This window comes from Eubalaena glacialis, chromosome 11, assembly GCF_028564815.1.
Source record: "Eubalaena glacialis isolate mEubGla1 chromosome 11, mEubGla1.1.hap2.+ XY, whole genome shotgun sequence".
Lineage (NCBI taxonomy): Eukaryota > Metazoa > Chordata > Mammalia > Artiodactyla > Balaenidae > Eubalaena > Eubalaena glacialis.
In genome coordinates, this window is record NC_083726.1 from 94386000 (window position 1) to 94407312 (window position 21313).

General features: G+C 40.6%; 1 protein-coding gene across 3 annotated transcripts in view; it reads left to right on the forward strand.

Moving 5' to 3' along the window:
- Positions 1–12482: 12482 nt before the first annotated feature.
- ITPR2 (inositol 1,4,5-trisphosphate receptor type 2) overlaps positions 12483–21313 on the forward strand; it is a 521178-nt gene continuing 512347 nt past the window's right edge. For all 3 annotated transcript variants that reach the window (XM_061204256.1, XM_061204257.1, XM_061204259.1), the window contains exon 1: positions 12483–12952. In XM_061204256.1, coding sequence (XP_061060239.1) covers positions 12861–12952 — 92 coding nt within the window. In that variant the 5' untranslated portion in view covers positions 12483–12860. The remainder of the gene's footprint in view (positions 12953–21313) is intronic.

Genomic DNA, 21313 nt, shown 5'->3' on the forward strand with positions numbered 1-21313 from the left:
CTAACCTGACACAAACTTTAACAGGACTCTTGGGAAAGGTCAAAAGCTGTATCAGGAATAAACATGAATAGTGCCTGATGTATGACGCCACGTGGCTTGGTGGGCTGTGCGGCAGCAGTGGTGAGATCAGAGAGAATGAGTACTCTCCTCTCTTTCCGTCTCCCTGTCTTTTGGTCCAAGAATATGCTGACAGTAAGAAAATCTGTGAAAAAAAGTTAGACAAACATTAAGCTGGAAGAAAATACTAATGACTAAAAACAAATGCTTTCTTTTCCCTTTTTAAAAAAAATTTATATTATTGGGGTATAGTTGATTTACAATGTTGTGTTAATTTCTGCTGTACAGCAAAGTGATTCAGTTATACATGTACATATAACCACTCTTTTTTAGATTCTTTTCCCATATAGGTCATTACAGAGTATTGAGTAGAGTTCCCTATGCTATACAGTAGGTCCTTATTAGTTATCTATTTTATATATAGTAGTGTGTGTATGTTAATCCCAATCTCCCAATTTATCCCTCCCCCCCGTCCCCCCCGGTAACAATAAGTTTGTTTTCTACATCTGTGACTCTATTTCTGTTTTGAAAACAAATGATTTTTAAACTCTAAGGATGCAAAGTAAAGTTAATGTAGATTTGTAATGTAGCTGCCAAAAAACCAATATCGTGCAACTTTATATGGTGTTGTGTATGCCCATGTTGGGGGAGATGGCATATATTAAGAAATCTTAATATCAGAGACATGGACCATTATGGAATGACTCTAGGGGAGAGTATTTCAAATGCTGTGGGAATGAAGAAATTGCATGTTCATCAGAAGCAAACAGAACAGATGCTGCTAGCAAGTTCTCTTAAAGCTTCTACCACGTTCCCTGCCCATCCTCTAGTTCCACCCACTGCCATTTACACCTTCTCTCAGAAATTCTACTATGAAAAGACAGACTACAAGGAAGTGAGCACGTATTCAAAACCTGGTGTTGTGTTATCTTAGTCCCACACAAACATGGGTAGGAAATGACGTCTGAGGCAGGTGTCCATCCATTCAGGGAAATGAAAGTCTGTGTGAAACAGCTGTGATGGTTGCAATATTTGAAGGAAATTTTTTTTCTAGTGTAAACCTACTTCAATAGGAAAAATACTGGATTCAATTTATACAAGAGCCTTTAGGCATTCTTAAGAGTAGATGCAATCTGATTTGGGAGAGTTTTGGGGAGCTGAGTTTTGGCCCATGTATTTGAATATCCATCAAAATCTCTTACTGAAAAGAGTTTAGAATTTTATCTTTCTATCAATATTTTTATGTCATTTATTGCAAGGCTTATTCAATATCAAGCCTGCCCCAGTTTGATAAGCAGAGATTGTAATGGTGAACATGGCCAAATCCTTGCTTAGCCCGAAGCCCAGAGCTAAGGCAAAAATGGTAACAGGTTTAGTTGCAACACTTTCCTGGAACATGGTACCCAGAAATAACCAGACCCCAAACACTGATAAGGTTGTCATGGAGAAGTACATTCCAGTCTTAAATCTGTTTTTTGCCAAGAAGGGTGGATTCGAATTCTACAGGCTTCTGGAATTTCCACTTAGCATCTTTGTCTACTGAGATGTTCTGAAAGATGCCAGGAGACACTGGGCCAGCCAAAACTGAATTACTGAAATGCTGTGAAGCTGTGTGTCCTCTGCTTGTAATTTCACTGTAAAGACTGTGATAAATACTTTCTTAAAAATATGCATTAATAAGAAAAGATTAATTAAAACACCAGAATCAAAAGACAGTTTCCTAAGCATGACTTCTGCACGACTGAATCTGTTGGTTCCAATTTCTCCTGCTCTGCTTTCACTCTACTGTGTCAACTGAGACTTTGAAAAAATCTTCCTCATAGTTTCTTCTTTAGAAATTTTTCCATTTAAAACCAAATGTCACTTATTGCTGTGTTTTTTGTCGTTTAAAAATAATATAAACTCTCTAAAACATTAGGAAAGTAGAGAAAATTAGCCATAGTTTTATCATACAAATCTTTTTTTTCTAGTATGTTGTTTTTCCCTGATATTTTAGTGACCAAACTCATTACAGAACTTTTATCCTACTTTTAAGTCATGATATAAATCTTTTTATATCTTATTACATATTCTTAATAAGAATCATTGGTACATATCATGTTAGCTACTCCTTTCCACATCATTAATTTGCTATTGTTCAATATTTGCTTTGTTTCCAGTGTTTATTATTATTATTAATACTACGACAAACATGATTTTGAGTATTTTTCATATATAGGATTTTTCCTTAGGATATACTCCATAGATCCATATTGTTGTTTAAAATGGTTGTACAGATATGAAATTGGCTGTTTCACTCTCAGCATTGGTTATTATAATAAAAAAATTTTTTTTTGCTAGTCTGATATATGCAAAATGATATTTCACTATTATATTACTTTTATTTCTTGCTTACATCCAACCCTTTGCCTATAACATTTGTTGTACATAGTTTACCCATTTGGTTGTTTTCTTTTAAGTTCTGTTTATTAGAATTTTGACATAAAAATTTATGGCTATAGGAATCAAATCTACTTGATATTTTGCTTTATGTTTTTATATTAATGCATATGTATTTCTAAGCTAAGAAATCCCTTATTCATAGAATTTTAAATATTAATTCCATTGTTGTTTTTATATTGAATAACCACATATTCCCCTGAATTTATTTTCACCTTAAGATATCATGTGATATCCTAGAACTAAACTAAAATTTTCAGCCAACCATGGTCTGCCAACATGGTACAACTTTACATGGATGTGTGAATGCCTGGGTGTTGGTTGAATCTGCAGTTGCAAAGCCCATGGATAGGGAGGGCCGACTGTACCAACCATTTTATATGCTCGGGGGATTTTGACATCCAAGGCGGCTCCAGGAACCAATCCCCCACAGATACTGAGAGACAACTGTACAACAATTCATACCATGTACACAAACGAGAGGAAACCAAGGCAAATTTGGGGAAGGGTCAAGAGGTCAGAAAAAAGACTTCAGGAAGTTCTCGTTGGGTTTATTCTCCCTGTTTTTGCCCTTTTCTGAGTTATGGTGCTATTTTTTCTTTTCTCCCCATGTATCTTACTACTTGGGTGACCTTGGGTAGGTTCCTTAACCTCTCTAAGACTCAAGTTTCTTCAGCTGTTAAATGGGATTGATAATACCAATTACCTCCTGGAGGTTCTCAGATAATATCAATATATGAAAAGTGCTCAGCACAGAGACTCAGATATATGTTATTAGTATATATTACTTTCCTCCATCTCTTACCCCTCTACCAAACTTGTTCTCAGATCTTTCATTCTCATTGGCATTTACCAGTTGACGAGTTTGGCCTTAGTAGCCTGTTTCCATTCATTAAGACAAGGTTAAAATTCCTGAAGTAAGCCTTTAAGAGCAACCCAGAAATCCCCGGGGATCTGGGAAATGGAATTACAAGTTGAGAAATTGCTCTTGGTTTGCATTGTAAGACCTTAACTGCCCCAACTGCACTTTTTAATGGTACCGGAAGTCTGTAGGAGGTGAGGGATAGTCAAAGTTCTGCATTACGTCTTCCCTGCTTATCATGCCAGGGACCGCAAGCATGACAGCTTTCTCTGGTGTTAGATGGCAGTTTTCTCCGTGGGTTTTATCTGCCCCCTTCTGTGAAGAGATAAAAACTGTCAGCTTGTGGAAGGCAGAGTTCCCACGGGACATTTTGGGGTGGTTTTACAGCACCAGGTTGGGAATTTAGCCACTTCTGTTTCTTTTGTCTCAAAACTTGTTTTCTTTTCTTTATTATACCTGAAATTTTCCTGTTAAAAATTAGATTTCTTTCTTTTACAGAAATTAAAAAAATTCCAATATCCCTGAAAGAGGTTATCAGGCATTTACTACTGTTTACTGAAGGGACTGAAGTGTAAATGAAGGAGTTATTGACTCAGACTCTCTGGAGACAGGTCTGGTGCTGGCTCAGTCACTAACGTGTCTTCTTGCACAGGTCACAGCATCTCTGATGCTTGGTTTTCTTATGACCTTTAATATTGCTTTTCTCTCAAATAATGACAATCATAAAAATAGCTAACATGACTGAGCACTTATTTTGTGCCAGGTACCGTGCCAAACCCTTCAAGTGTATTTTCTAATTTAAATCTCACAAGGCCCTTAGAAGGAAGGTACTATTGTCTTCATTTTACAGATAAGGAAAATGAGGCATCAGAGGTCGAATATTTGCATAAAGATTGGCAGAGGGTAAATTAGTGAGTTAGTAATTTAAACCAGGTCTATGTGATGCTTGTATTAAGTATTCTGGTATAGTTATGATTGATGAATACTGTCCTGATATCTAGCTGAGAACATGAAATTATATTTGGGGAAGAATTGTTGCAAATTGAAGTAATCAGGAATTGAAATATTCGAGTAATTTAAGAGCAGGTAGTGTAAATAGCTCTAAGATTTGTGACTATCAGATAGATTCGAAGAATATTTTAATAGGATGTTAAATTGTGAGTTTCAGTGGAGGCATTGAATAGATGCAAATCATGAAGGGAAACATTTGAGTTGGGCTGTTGGAGATGAGAGATGGTTTTGAAGTGCTTTGGAGTGAGCTGCTGCTGTGTTGTGAGTCTTGCCACACCCCCAGTGCATGGGCAAGACCCGTGTGTGTGTGTGTGTGTGTGTGTGTGTGTGTGTTGTGCGCACGTGTGTGTTAGGGGAGAGGGTGTGGAAGGGATGATTGGCTCTCATATCTAGTTTAGTGGGAAGAACTTCAAAGGCAGCACTGGGGGAGCTTGGTATTTGTCCCCAGCAGGTAGGGAAACACGGTAGACTGATGTCAAACTCCAGCTTTGGAAACAGAGAGGTTAAAGGTCAGGAGATGGGTTGGACACCATTTTTGGCAGGAAAATCAGACTTGCTGCTGCTTTGAGATTAGCCTACATTTCCGGAGTTTTCTCAAGCTAAGAGAGTGTTTCTTGTGGAACAAACATTGAAAAGACAGCTGGTTTGGGATTATTGCTAAACTCTTCTCCACTAGACAACACTTTGACAGTGATCAAAACTAATGTCATAAACGAGGGTGCAGATGGACACTGTGTGCCTGAAGTCAAGGTTACCTGGGGAAGTACAGTTCATCACTTGTGTATTATTCTAGCTGGAAATGCTTAACCTAATCTAATTATGAAGAAATGCAAGACAAACCCAAATTGAGGACTATCCTATGAGTAAATGGCTTGATTCTTCAAAAACATCAATGTCATTAAAGACAAAGGATGGCTGAGGAATTGGTATGGATCAAAAGAGACTGAAGAGATATGACAACTAAATGCCATATGTGATCCTGTCCTGGAGGAAAAAAATGCTATAAAGGATACTATTTGGACAATTGACAACATTGGAATATGGACAGTAGATTAAAGTTTTAGATCAATGTTAAATTTTCTGAGCTGGATAGCTGTACTATGGATATAGAAGAGAATATCTTTGTTCTTAGGAATACACAAAGTATTAGGTAAAGGGGCATGATTATGCAACCTATAGTCAGATGGTTCTAAAAATAAATTGTATGTGTGTGTTTGTAGAGAAAGATAATGATGAAACAAACAGAAAATTATAAAAATTGATGAATTTGGGTCAAAGTGATGTACTCTTTGTAAAAAGTTACTCTTTTGTAACTTTTTTGTAAGTTTGAGATTATTTCGAAAGAAAAATGAAAAACAAGTCATTTTCTCAGCAAAGCGTTGCCACTAACCAAGGTCTGTTTCACCCCCGACTCCCCCCACCCTTGGCCACACAAAACCACCCCCTTCAGAAATGCTAGTAAGCCCCACTCTAGACCTGCTAAGTCAAAAATCTCATGGGACGGGGCCCAGGGAGCTGTGTTTTAAGATGGTTCTTACAATAAAGTTTGAGAAGCACTGGTTTAGACTAGTGAGGACCCATGCTCGGAGTTGGGGGGTGGAGTTAACTCCATTCAGGCTGTTAGACATGGGGGAAAGGTGGACGGCTCTCTGGGATCTACCTCACAACAGCAGTTGAGGATGACTATGGGATTGTCCTTCTACATTCTTCCCTATATCATCATCTACTCTTCTCCTTCCAGCTTGAACCTAGAGGCAAGTCACAGCATTTTTTTTTAGTCCAAAATTTCACAGCAGGCCGTATATATGACTAAGGTATATTTGCTAGGGAACAAATCCACAGAACTCTCCATCATGAATATGGAGATGGGGATTCAGGAGGAAGGAGAACTTTGCCCTGGCAGTATCCGGGAAGCTTCACTGGGAAATGGAGCTTGGGCATGTAGAAGCAGGAGAAGGAAAGGAGGAAGGGGAATTTCTGGCAGAGGGACCATCACACTCAAAAGTGTGGAGACTAAAATTATCAGATTATATGTGGGAAGTCTGGCTTTCCACGAGGATATTGGGAGTGGAAGAGTAGAAACTAAGGATATCAAAGGAGGAGACCAGGTCATGGTCAGTGTGGAATGCTAGGACATGGTGGTGGAAATCCATTTAGATGGACTGATGTTCACAATATCTAATACTCACACTAGCAGGTTAAAGACTTTGAACTTTCTTCTGCAGACAGGGGGGTGTCATTGTTAAGTCTGAATAGTTTTGATCAGATCAACTTTGTAAGGAGACTGTTCTGGCTTGCTTTGAGGATGGTGAGTGGGGAAGACTGGAAGGGTGGAGACCAGTGAGTAGGCAACAGTATAGAACAGAGCAAGGATAGTGGAGAAGGTAAAGAGGAGACATTCTTGAGATAAAAGAAAGAAAGAAATAGGTAGAGGAAAGAATAAAGGGTGACTCCAAGACTTTGTGCCTGGATTCTTAAGAGGTTGCTGATGCCATATGATGACAAAAGTGATTTTCACTGGAAGATGGGACATTTTTGAGTTTGTGTAGTCAGACGATTAGTGAGGAATTAAGTAATGTGTTTTACCCCACCTATAGTTTCACTGAATTCTTTTTATTTTAAAAAATTTTTATTTATTTATTTTTTAAAGTCTTTTTTTTTTTGGACCTTTTTTTTTTTTAAATTTATTTATTTATTTATGGCTATGTTTGGTCTTCGTTTCTGTGTGAGGGCTTTCTCTAGTTGTGGCAAGTGGGGGCCACTCTTCATCGCGGTGAGCGGGCCTCCCACCATCGCGGCCTCTCTTGTTGCGGAGCACAGGCTCCAGACGCGCAGGCTCAGTAATTGTGGCCCACGGGCCCAGTTGCTCCGCGGCACGCGGGATCCTCCCAGACAAGGGCTCGAACCCGTGTCCCCCGCACTGGCAGGCAGACTCTCAACCACTGCGCCACCAGGGAAGCCCGTTTTTGGACCATTTTTAAAGTCTTTATTGAACTTGTTACAATACTGCTTCTGTTTTATGTTTTGATTTTTTGGGCGAGAGGCATGTGGGATCTTAGTTCCCTGACCAGGGATTGAACCTGCATCCCCTGCATTGAAAGGTGAAGTCTTAACCACTGGAACACCAGGGAAGTCCCTGAATTCTTTTTAGTTGTACCCTAGCACCCTTTCCCCCTTCTTGGCAGCTAGGTATGAGGTTACCCTTGCTCGAATAGGTGTCAGGTAGAACCAAGAACACATAGGTCAAGTTAAAGGGAAATATATGCTGAACAAAGGTGTAAGTTTGAAGAATACTTTCTCATCACCCCAAAAGGAAACGCTGTGTCTTTTACTTACCCACTACAGGCCCTAGGTAACCACTAATTGACTTTTTATCTACATGGATTTGCCTATTCTGGACATTCTGTATGAATGGGATCATATAATATGTGATCTTTTGTGACTGGTTTCTTTTACTTAGTATAATGTTTTCAAGGTTCTATGCTGTAGCATGAATCAATAGTTCATTCGTTTTTATGAACAAGTAATATTCCACTGTTTATTTATCCATTCATCAGTTGATGGACATTGGCTACTATGAATAAAGCTACTATGAACATTTTTGTACAAGTTTTCCTGTATACATATGTTTTCATTTCTCTTGGATATATACAAGAGATGGAATCGCTGGGTCAAATGGCGAGTCTACATTCACCTTGTTCAGGGACTGCCAAACTCTTTTTGAAAGTGTTGTACAATTTTACATTTCTACCAGCAGTAGAGGGTTCCAGTTTTCCCATATCTTTGTCAGCACTTGTTATTATCTGTCATTTTTATTGTAGCCATCCCAGTGGATGTGAAATGAAATCTCATTGTTGTATTAATTTGTGTTTCCTTGATGATTAATGATGTTGAGCATCTTTTTGCATGCTTATTGGCCATTTGTATGTCTTCTTTGGAGAAATGACTATTCACATCCTTTACTCATTTACAAAGTTATTTGTCTTCTTATTATTGAGTTGTAAGAGTTTTTAAAAAATATTCTAGATACAAGTTCCTTATCAGATACATGATTTGCAAATATTTTTTCCCATGCTGTATATTGTATTTTCACTTTTTTTATAGTTTCCTTGGAAGCACAAAAATTTTTAACTTTGGTGAAGTCAAATTTATCTATCTTTTTTTTGTTACTTATGGCTTTGGTGTCATATTTAAGAGACCATTGCTAAATTCATTATTATGAACACTTACCTCTATGTTTTCTTATAAAAGTTTTATATTTAGGTCTTTGGTCCATTTTGAGTTAATTTTTGTATATGGTGTGAGGCCAAACTGTTTTTTGATAAGTTAATCTGTTTTAAGTGCCCATCTCTATTGATGGCAAACTTAACCTGGCTAGTTCTGGATAAATTCAGTAACTTCAGGTTTTCTCAGTCATTGCAGCTTTAGTCTCAGTAAATTCAGGACTCTCCCTTTTCCTTCATTCTCCTCTCATGTAGGATTTAGCTAAATCACAGTGGGTTAATGGTACTTATTGACATGTAGTGTAGAGTGAGTTAGAATTAGGATTAGGTATAAATGGGGAGGTCTCTGTCCCACTATTAGCTTCAAAGAGAAGATAATGATAGAACATGAAGAAAGTTTGGGGATCTGAGATTAGGGTGAACATGCATCCTAATTGAAGTATGGTTACTCTTGGAGGGAACAAGTTTCACAAGTTTGCAGGTCCTGAGACTCCATAAAGATGTTGCACTAGGTGATTTTTTTCCCCCCACTCACTCAATATATATTTATTAATAGGCACATGATAGTGCCAAGAACTCTTTTATAGAGTGGAATAAAGCAGTGATGAAAACACATAAATCCTCTGCCATCATGGAACCTATATTCTAGTGGGAGGAGACAGGACAAATAAATAAGCAAATAAATGTATAACATGCTATGACAAAAAAAAACCTAAGAAAAATAAATAGAGGGACTTCCCTGGGGGCTCAGTGGTTAAGAATCCGCCTGCCAATGCAGGGAATATGGGTTCGAGCCCTGGTCCGGGAAGATCCCACATGACGTGGAACAACTAAGCCCGCATGCCACAACTATTGAGCCTGTGCTCTAGAGCCCGTGAGCCACAACTACTGAGCCTGCGTGCCACAACTACCGAAGCCCACGTGCCTAGAGCCTGTGCTCCGCAACGAGAAGTCACTGCAATGAGAAGCCCGCACACCACCATGAAGAGTAGCCCCCGCTCGCTGCAACTAGAGAAAGCCGCGTGCAGCAACGAAGACCCAATGCAGCCAAAAATAAATAAATAAATAAATAAATAAATAAATAAATAAATGTATTTTAAAAAAAGGAAAAATAGAGTAGGGAGATAGCAAATGGGGCTGAGGACAGTATTTTATATAGAGTCGTCAGGGAAGGCCTCATGACAGGGTGACATCAGAGCAGAGATCTGAAGCAAGAGAGGGACTGAGCCTTGCAGATACACATGGGAAGAACACGTCAGGCAGAGGGAACAGTAAGTTAACTGCCCTCCACAGGGAGCAGGCTTGGCATATATGAGGGTGAGCAAGGAGGCCAAGGTGGCTGGAATGAAGAAGGTCAAGTCAGTGGCAGGAGATGAAGTCAGAGGGGCAGTGGGGGGCTCTGAGAACAGTGGTGCAGGTGTGTACTGCTCACTGCTCACTAATGTGTAAGTGCCACACACATGCGTACCTGCACAGACGTACTACAATACGTCGGCTCAGGGGGCACATTGAATAGGGCCATATAGGCCATGGAAGTGACTTCAGAATTCACTCTGAGATGGGAAGTCATTGCAGTGTTTTGAGCAGAGACTTGATCTAACTTCTATTTTAACAGCAAACGTCTGGCTTCTTGGTTGAGAATAGATCATAAAGGTGCAAAGGTGGAAGTGGGGAGATCAGTGAGGAGTCTTACGACCCAGGAGAGAGATGATGGAGGCATGGACCAGGGTTGTAGGATTTTGTTTATACTTTGAAGGCAGAGCTGACAGGATTTGCTGATGGACTGAATGTGGGGTGTGAGAGAGAGGAGTCAAAAACGATTCCAAGGTTTCTGAGCTGAGCAAATAAAGGCAGAGTTGCCAGAACAGCTAAGGCTGGGAAGACCCTTTTAAGGAGGCTTGGCTGCCATGGAAGGAGAGCCTAAACCTTTGGTGGTTGGCTGACTATCTTTGCCATGTTAACGCAGCAGTGTGACCAGATCCAGGCCTCAGACTATACAGGACACCTCAGTGGGTGGTGGCTGGTGAGGACGGGGTGAGGAGGAAGAAACACATTGGTCTTGGGTATCTGGCTTGAAGTTTGTACCTGTTCATTAGCATAAACAATCACCCACTTGTTTTGTAATGTCTTGTTCACTGATAGTTTGTACCTAGAGGAAACAAAGAAAAACATTCATGACTTTGGCCAATAATTGTGGAGCATCCATTTGGATGTATGGTACAGGACTGTGCAACATGGGAAACCATAGAATGTAATCCATAGATCTCTTGGATATGCAGAAACCTCCATTTTCAGGGTCTTCATCTCGCTCCATCTCAAGCTTTTAAATAGCTCGTCCAATGTCTTGGAGGCTCCCAACAGTAATATCATGTATCATGTAGACAGAAGAGGGCTTCTATCACATAACAGGCATTTCTAAGTTGCTAAGTAACCATTTCCAAAGGAGAACCCAGAAGTAAAGAGAGATCTGTCGGCTGCAGGGTAGGACAATGACTGGGTCCAGTTTATCTCAGTACATTCAGGCTTTGTGCTGGCATTTCCTGGATTCTGGGTCTAACACTTTAGTCTCCTCTATCCTGCAGGCTTTCTAAACACAGATGTCTGAACATTAAGCTTATTCTTTCGTATTCCATTATGTGATTATAAGTCTCAACCCAAACCATCTTCAAACTGTAAGACAGCCTCGAACTGTAAATTTACATTTTGGTCCGTTGCACAATTTGGCACACACCTCTGTGCACGTCCTGGGTTCCTCCACCTTTCAGCAAACCTTGCTCTAGGGGGATTACTTAGGTCACAATTCTTTGGGTGGCTAGTGTCCTAACTGCTGTCCAAGTCTGCCTTCTCCAGGTCTTCCGGAAGGGTAGGACAAAAGTCTTGTAAAATGATGAGGGTTACAAAAGCAACAGAGAAGGTGTGGAAACGTGTCCCCCTGCCAGTTTCATTTATGACCGTTGGAGCTTTCAGAGTCAGAAGCTTTAAAAGTAAACAAACCAAGACGGTCAGTGAGACTGTGACAGCGGGCTTCCGGAAGCGGAAAGTTAAACCTGGGCTCCGGGTTAAGAGCAGGGGACGCGGGATTAAGAGTGCAGGAGGCTTAAGAGAAGGTTCACCGCCTATGGTTGGCTAAAAAAATTGCTGGCCCGGCCAAGTGACTTTTATCTCATGTCCACCTGGACATCTGCTGACGGGTCAAGTTTCACTAACGCCCTGTACTAGAGACAAAACCTAAACTACATAGTCCAAATAGAGACAGACCCTCCCCCTTCCCTCCCTTCCCCCTCCTTCTCCTTCTTATTTTCTTTCTTTATTGTGTATTTTAAAAAATTTTCTACTTTTTCCTTTGCTTCAACACCTTCCTTCCTCTCCCTGTGTCAGCAAATTATCCACCCCACGCACCCACGCCGCTCCGGCTACTTCTTTTCATCTCCAGGCGTATCGCCGGCTCACTCCGCTCCGGTCCTGCGCGCGCGCCCCATCGCCAATTCTCAATCCTCCCCGCCCCCTTTAAGACAAGGGACTGGGTCTCGGCCCCGCCATCCTTCGCTTTCCCAGGCGGGAACTGTCGCACCCCAAGTCTAGCCTCCCCAGGGCGGCTCTCCGGCGACCGCTTCCCGGTTCGGGGATCCCGCCGCCCCTCCAGCGCCTCCCCGCGTTCGGTCAGCGCGCGCCACGGCTTCCCGGGCGGCCGGGCCCCGCCCCCTACCCCGGTCGCCCCGCCCCGGCCCGGCTCCGCCCCGGGCCGCCGCCGCCTGATTGGCCTCCGCCCTCTCGTCCCCCGGCTCCTCTCCTCCCCTTCGCCCAATGGGCACCACCACCTGGTCCAAAAATTCCCCCGAGGGAACCGGGGGGCTCTGCACGCACCAGCTCTGGCCGGGCTGCGGAGACCGCTGCGGCGGGGCGCGGAGCGGGGAGGGTAGGCGGAGGAGGGAGCGGAGGAGGGAGGAGGAGCAAAAGGTGTTGGAGAGAAAACTTCTGAAAGGAACAGGAAACTTGCCGGGGAGGCGGCGGCGGCGGCGGCTGCGGCTCTCTGGGCGTCCGGGCGGCGCACGTCGCGGGGTGTCCGGAGCTGCAGCGCCGCTCCTGGCGGCTCCCCCGGCGCGGGGCAGGGCTGAGCCCGACACGCGATCCCTCGGGCCGTGCCCGCCGCCGCCGCTCTGGGCGCTGCAGGCGGGCGCTCCGTTCCGCCTCTGCCGCGGCGGCTCCCCGGAGAGGGCGGCGAGGGCGCAGAGAAGAGGAGGGACGTCTTCTGCGGAGCATGAAGCAGCATGTCCGATAAAATGTCCAGCTTCCTCTACATAGGGGACATCGTGTCCCTGTACGCGGAGGGCTCGGTCAACGGCTTCATCAACACGCTGGGGTAAGCCGGGGCGCGGGCTGGGGAGCGCTGGTACTCAGGCCCCTCGGAACCCATCCCAGTCCCTCCTGGCGCCGCCGCTTCCCCCGGCGCCCGCTCCCGCCTGGGGTGGCCGGGAGGCAGGGCAGGCTCTGCGCCCGCGGACAGCGCCGTGCGCTCGGCTCTCTCGCTCGCAGGAAGCTGCCCATAGAGGCAAGACTTTCTCTGCAACTTCGTAATCTCAAGCTCAGAGACGCATCTATAAAGGAGGAAGTGATTCAAAAGCCCGGAGACAGGCCCGGTGACAGGCTTCTCCGTGGGTTGTTTTGATTAAAAAAAAATGTTTTTTTCCCTTGGAGGTGAAACAAAATGCCTCCTCTTCCCCATCTTTGCTCGTTACCGCTCTCAAGCCCTTGTCCTTCAGGGCCGGGTTGCCCTGCGGGAGGAGCTCACCGTCCCACTTGGCTGAAGTAATTTCCTTTTGGCTTTGCCAAACGGGGACTCGCCCCGCCTCGGGGGCAGCCTGGGGGCTCCGACGGCCTCCTGGGTTCTAGAACTCACACCTGCTTTCTCCCCTCCCCGGGCTTTGGCCCACTGAAATGCTCAACCTCTCCTGGGACTCGGCCAAGTGCAGGGCTCTTGAGATTGGAGTTGATTTATGAATGGGGGAAATAGATATATAAACATAACCGTGTGCTAGATGGTTAAAGAGGACTTCCTTGATTACTAGTATTTTCTCTCTGTCCTGATTGTTAATACCAGCTCGCAGTTTAAACGCACACTGACTGCATTGTATTTTGATGCGTACATTTTTTTTGTTGTTGTTACCGCCTGGTCTCAGTAGCTAGACTCCCCAGTCTTAGAGATTTCAGGCTGAGAAACTGGTGTTTCCACTTCGGACTGGTCACTTTTTTCTGCCGTTAGGTTTTAGGGCACATGACTTAACATGCAGTGTCCCTGGACGGTGGCTTTGAGCCATGCCATTAATGGAGTGGTGTCTACCCCACAGGGGACATGGACGTCACCAGAACTTCCCCAGTTTCTGTTATTTGTGCATCTCCCTTAATGGGTGAAAGAAGGGAGGTAGATTTAACTTAATCCCTTTAAGATCAATGTTAAGTGAAACTGAAGCATGGAAGAAAAAAATAGCCGTGACAGGTGCTTTTGTGCTGGGTTTGTAAATCATAAGCTGCCATTTGTTTCCCAGAGAGTTCTTAGTACAAGGTCAGTGTTTGGGTTTCCTGCAACATTTTGCAGATGGACTCTGCTGCACCTCACCCTTCCCCTCTGTAGACTCTCTAGGTGTGTTTAACCTGGTTGTTGATCAGGAAGGGCTTGGGGTCAAATCCCGGCTTCTCCGCTTGTGAACCTTATGACCCTCGGCAAGTTACATAATTGCATCTCAGTTTCCTCACTCATGGTTACTACCTCGTAGGATTGTGCTGAGGAAGAAGTGAGTTAACATAAGGTGCTTAGCACAGTACGTGGCACATGAGCACTTGTATTAAGTGTTAGCTATTGTAATTGTCACTACCTAGGTGACTGTGAGCGACAGTTACAGTCGTGGACAAAATAATAAAAAGGATTAGGAATAGAGTATAAAACCTAGTGAAATAAAAAGCCATGTTTTTGTAGTGTCTTATTCAGCAAAGGTGTGTGTCTCGGTCACTACTAACTGCTAAAGTATTTTAGCAGTTGCGGAGACTGTCCTGCTCATTTTGGAGATAGAGAAACCTAGGGGAAGAGAAATGAAGTGACTTACCTATGAAGCAGAGGACATTAATGCCAAAAGCTGGAGCTCTAACCCTGTCTCCAGACTCTCAGCCAAGTGTGTGTTTCTTTGGTTACACATTATCTTGAGAAAAAGAAGCTTTAATTTAGCGTATGTTTGTATAAAATATTTATTCGTATTCAACATTTCTTGCTGGTGTTTTGGAAGTTGAGTTGCCTTAGAGTGTGTTTGTGCAGTATTATTTTTCTGTTGACAAACTGATTCTTGTTGAGGTTAATATGACAAGACCTCTGTGCAGCTCGATTCTAAGGTGAGGACTGGTCGTTGGAAATGCTGCCGCTGGTGAAGCTTGGTACTCTGATTAGATATTCTTTAACTCATGGCACTACGTTGGCCTGAGAATTTTAGTAGTTACAAAGCTGGCAGGAGCCTATGTTCATGCCACGTGAAATGTTATCTAGGCAAAGTAGCATCACCTACTTTGTTAGCTTAGATGACAACTGGTAGATATTTTACTTTACAAGTTTGTTTTAGGACCATGAAATCAAAGCAGCATTATAGTTTTTCATTATACTTTTGTAGGCTCATTATTTATACACCTTTTCTATCAAAGACAGAGTACATACTTCAAGTTGAATTTCCTTGCTCTTCTATAGTTGGAGGTCAGTTGTCCAAGGTCTGTTGCTAATTATGACCCTGTTCATATCATTTATTCTCTTTTCGTGTCAGCATGTCTTTGTGGAGAGTAAGAGAAAGAGTATATGATGCCCCTGCACCTGGGGTATTATAAAAGTGAATGAAAGAGACAGAAAGGAAAGAGCCCATTTTTTTTAGAGAGTTGCTAGGAAAATCCACATTATGCTTATATTTTTGTGGGCCTTAAATTTCTTCAAAGGTGTGTGAATTGTTAAAGTGAATCAGAGAGCTCCATTGGAGATACTGGCATTGTATCTATTTAGCCAGCATAGTTTGTTCCACTGTAATATTAAATACTCAACGGAAGAGCTAAAAATGAGGCTGAAAGTTTCTGATTTCTATCTTTGCTCTTTATCTATTTGACGCTTTTGGTTGCATGATGGTTTTTCAAATTCACCTTAGGAAGTTGTTAGTGAGAATGGAGTTTACAGCATTACAGGTAATTCATACATATTTATTTGTCTGCAGATAAATTTTGTCTGATTTTAGTATCTTGTGTGTAAATTTGTTTGGGAGGATACACGTTGTTATTATTGGCTTTTGGGAATTTTTGTAATAAGGTCATGAATTTTTCACCTGAAAAAAATCACAGTTTCACTCTATTAGAGTTTAGTAGGCCATTTTAGAGGCCCTTCCAACTGGAAATGTAGGAAGATTTTTGTAGGCTCTGTGACCTAGCTTTTAAGTTTGATATCTCAGTCTGAGGAATTAGACTGCTCCGGTTGCAAAGACTTGCATTTCCCTTTTTTCCCCAGTTATCCTTTAACCAGGATTTACCTGATGTTTCTGAACCCTGAGTTATTGCTAAATGAGGTAGAGTATGGTTCTCCCAGCTTGTATTGGTGCAAAAGGGGCCTGGTTTATGTTTTCTAACTTAATTTTTCATCTAAAGATCTATTTAGGAAACACTTATCTTGACTTAAGGAAAACTACTTTAAATCCTGTTGGATGAAGATGGTGAATATATTTTAAATAAACAATTTTTTTTTGTACTGTACATTTTAGGGTTATGGTTTTTATTTTTCTTTTAAAAGAGAAGGGAGGACTTTTGGGATGTGTTGTACAGTTTCAGATGCGGTGTTGCTTTTGTTTTTGCTTTTTATTTTTTAATTTTATTTTTAAATTGAAGTATAGTTGATTTACAATGTTACATTAATTTCTGCTATACAGTGAAGTGATTCAGTTATACATATATATACATTCTTTTTTTAATATTCTTTTCCATTGTGGTTTATCACAGGATATTGAATATAGTTCCCTGTGCTATACAGTAGGACCTTGTTGTTTATCCATTCTATGTATAAAAGCTTACATCTGCTCACTCCAACCTCCCACTTCATCCCTCCCCCAACTCCCTCCCCCTTGGCAACCACAAATCTGTTCTCTATGTCTGTGAGTCTGTTTCTGTTCATTTCTGTCATATTTTAGATTCCACTTATAAGTGATATCATATGGTATTTGTCTTTCTCTTTCTCATTTACTTTACTTAGTATGATAATCTCTAGTTGCATCCATGTTGCTACGAATGGCATTATTTCATTCTTTTTTTATGGCTGAGTAATATTCCATTGTATATATGTACCACATCTTCTTTATCCATTCATCTATCGATGGACATATAGGTTGTTTCCATGTCTTGGCTATTGTGAAGAATGCTGCTATGAACATAGGGGTGCATGTATCTTTTTGAACTAGAGTTTTGTCTGGCTATATGCCCAGGAGTAGGATGCTGGGTCATATGGTAATTCTATTTTTTAGTTTTCTGAGGAAGCTCCATACTGTTATCCATAGCAGCTGCACCAACTTACAGTCCCATCAACAGTGTAGGAGGGTTCCCTTTGCTCCACACCCACTCCAGCATTTGTTATTTGTAGACTTTTTAATGATGGCCATTCTGACTGGTGTGAGGTGCTACCTCACTGTAGTTTTGATTTGTATCAAATGTAGTGTTAATTGTCCCTTCCCCATTCCTCCATTTCTTTATACTGAGATTTGCTTCCCTGGTCATTGACACTTCTGACACTTCATATTTTGGGTATATCAACTTGACCAATGGTCAGGTACCACACAGTGGGAGTGAGCATGGCAGAATTCCCAGGACGGGTGGGCCAGTAGAATCAATAAAAAGTATACAGTTGTTTCATTGTCTGTTCTCCATGTGGTTGAGAGGTTAGTGAATGACAAGTGTGCACGTGTGTGTGTGTGTGTGTTTATGCATATCTGTATACATATGTTTAAGTGATTGTTGCCTTTGACTTGAGGTTTCTTTTTGGGATCTACTAAGAATCAGCACCCAGTAATTAAGGTCTGAGAAAACACTCAGGTGACCACCCATTGGTGCAGTGACTGCCAAGTATCATGATAGTTTTTTACCAGAGTGGGAAAAGATCAGGGCCCTTATTTTTAATTACTGCTTGATTTTGGCCAATTCAATGAACTTTTTAATTCCTTTGTTTCCATGTTCAACAATAGACATCAGGTAGGGGGATGGTGGGTCACACAGTTTATAATTCTGACTTAATTCCTTAGATGGATGAATAAGACTTATGTTTTATTTTTAACAATTATAGTCCTTTGAATTTCCCTTCCTGATCTTTTTTCTGCTTAAAGTTTTAATATTTAAATGGTTGCAGATTTGATTTATTATTTTTCTTATTTAATTTTTCTATTCTTACCATGGTTTGAAAAATCTTTCCCTTAATAGGACTGTTTGATCAGTAGAGAGTCATAGATGAAGCAAGGAATGGTTATAACCAATTTTTATATTTGCATAATTTGTAATTTATCTTTAGCCTCTTCTAAACAGAACCCCTCCAAGTAACAGCATTATTTTCTGCTATAACTAGGTATATGAACTTAGCTTTGTTTTGGCTAGGGCATATGTTACTGTGATAAAAGTGTCTAAAAATCCATTGGATATTTGCATGTGTGTTTAGTGGGGAGGAAAAAGACAGTATGATCTTGAATATTGAGTTGTTCTGGAAAGTCTAAGGGTTAGTAGTGTCATGTTATGGAACTTTAAATCAGCTGGAGTACAAAGACAGTTTCTGAAGTGGTGAACATAAAGTCTATTTTAAGCTGAAAGGTCCACCATTTCTTAAACTTAAGTCATTCCATAAACAACACTGCAGCTTTTAGACCCTCTCCGGTGGAGAGCTCAGTCAGGTAAACAACCATCCTTCCTTAGTTACTCCTGATCCTTGGCTTTGATAGAAAGAGAATTCAGAAGCAAATGCTTGGCCTCATTCTAGATTTAACAGAGCTTTTTTGCTTAAAAAAATTTTTTTTTGCGTAGGTAGCACTTCTCACAGTCATGTTTTCCCTTTGGAACTGTTCTTGTATAGATAGCGTGTATATAACTTACAGAATATAGACAGATTACTTTAAAACTTTAAAGTTAAATTCAAACTTTAAAACTTAAATTCAAGGCACATGGTGTATCTTCATATATAAATACAAAGAAAGTAACAGTGGACTTCTATGACAAATTTCTAACATAACAATAGATTGAATTTTACTCCTTTTTTTACATCAGAGCTTGGTAATAGATCACCAGATTATAATCAGAGAAGTGAAACTTCAATGGTCATTCATTCATTTATTTAATGAGTAAAATTGTGCCTTTCAAATGCATAGTGGTTATCTTTCTACTCTCATGCAGATTTAGATGGGTACGTTTTTAATATATGCTTTTAGGAAACCATAATTCTAATTTAATAATATAGAAAATAAGATTCATGAAGAATAGTAAAAGAGAATACAGCAGCTTGTTTATTAACAGTGGTGACAATGCATGGTGAATGGGTGCATGATTTTTATTTTCATGTCTCCTATATTTCCCAGATTCTATATATGTTTCTTTAGTTAGACATCTATTGCTATTATAGTCAGGAAAGTTAACTAAATGAAAGTGATGTTTTGAAGGATTCTTCAATTTCTTATTACTGTTCATCAACAATGTTTATTTTAAAAAGCATGAATAAAGCATTTTCCTGGTCATGGTCAGTGGAAGAAAACCACAGACAAGGACGCTGCATGTTGCTGAAATAGATGGTCATATGTTTACCATAAAAAATTTTTGTTTCTAGTTATTTATTGTTGGTATTTTAAAATGTATTATGGAAAAATGTTTGGCCAGTAATGCTGAGCCTTTATGAATGGTTGGTTTAACTTGTGCAGTAAATATATAGTTTATTTTATTTTAGAAGTCTGTTTACACATGTAAGAAGTATGCCCTTCAGCATCACTGACTTGTTCATTTTAATAATCTTAGTACCCATTATGGAACTTTTATTGTCTGTCAATTTCTATAGGCATTACTTTGTGAGGGATCTATGTGTGTGTGTGTGTGTGTGTGTGTGATTGAAATCATTCAATTAAGTGTTTTTATTGAATATCTTTGAAATGGATGGATTAACCCTCTCAAAATTCAAATCAATGATTGGTTAATAATGCTGTTTTATAGTTTATTCTGACACAAACCTATAGAACTCCAACCCTGAATTAAGAATAAATTATCAGTTTATTCAGAAAAAAATTTAATCATAAAATTGAAAATGTGTCCGCATCATGAATCCAGTCTATGGACCTTTCCTGGTGATGTGGTTTATGCTGGAGGGTGCTCCGGACTGAATCATTGGTTCACCTGATGCATATTTAACAAGCCCTGACTATGTGTTAGGGATACAATATGAAGAGATGCCAGATATTGTGCTATTTTAAATTATTATCTCAAAAACTCAAACTTCCTTTGAGAATCTGGTATGACACTTGACTAGGATCTATAGGAAACTAAAGGCATTTGATAGTTTTGCTCTCACAGTTATAAATGCCACAAGATCAGGAACTGACTCTGACTTTATAATCCTTGTATGCTCAGCACCTCACACAATTCCTGGTAAAAGGTAGGCATTTAATAAATATTTGTGAAATCAATGTAGTCATTATTTAGTAATGGAGACAAGATTGGTATTGAATAACCACAACATAAAGCAATTCTTTTCAAATAAAGATGATTAAAAACAGTATTCATAGGGAAACAGAAGAGGATTCTTTCTCTGGCTGGTATGACCTGAGGAGGACTTCAAGGAGGAGGTGGTATGTAGCTGAACTTCGGAGGATCATTAAGATGGATATTTGTCTCAAATCTATATCCATAATTTGATCATATATTCTTGGTACTTTTTTCTTTTATTAAAAAAATTGTTGAAATTTTATTGTTCATTTTAATAGCTCCAAAAAAGGAAGCAAACAATTTGATATTATTGAGATATGCAAAGATAGAAGAAATAATCAAAAAATATATTTGATGCTTATTTATCAAATGTGAGAGCTTTAAGTTTGATTCAGACCCTCTGAGTTTATTTGGACTGCCTTCAATCCTTGTCATGTGTGCTGAGTTTATTGAGACCAGAGATAAAGAGGGCAGGATATAAAGCCCAGAAACTTGGCAATTTTTGGGGGGAATTTTACAATGTTTCCAGCTCCTTTGCATATTCTATTTTCACTCCTTTCCCCCTTATTTTTCCTTAGCCCCAGTGTTTCGTAGTTTTTCTTCGTTAATCATGAACTTCAGTAGTCTTCTAGATCCCTGGAAGCTTTGGCATTAAGGACAACTTTCCATCTGTAATAAAATAGTTCTAAATTTTTTTGTCTCATAGTGCCTGTGACTATTCAACACACACACACACACACACACACACTCTCTCTCTCTCTCTCTCTCTCTCTCTCTCTCCCCCACTTGGCATAGAATACCCTTCTGGTATGTGTGGAGTACACCATGCCCTCATTTCCTTTTGGTGTTTAACAAGCGATAGAGGCCATAGATAGAGTCCCATGAATGCCGGGAAAGACTTAGGAAGTAAAACAAAGCATAATCTATATTCGTATCTAAATTCTTAGCATTCAAGCATGTGTTACTGAGGTTCTATCTATTAAAGTGTTTGAGTCATTGTTAA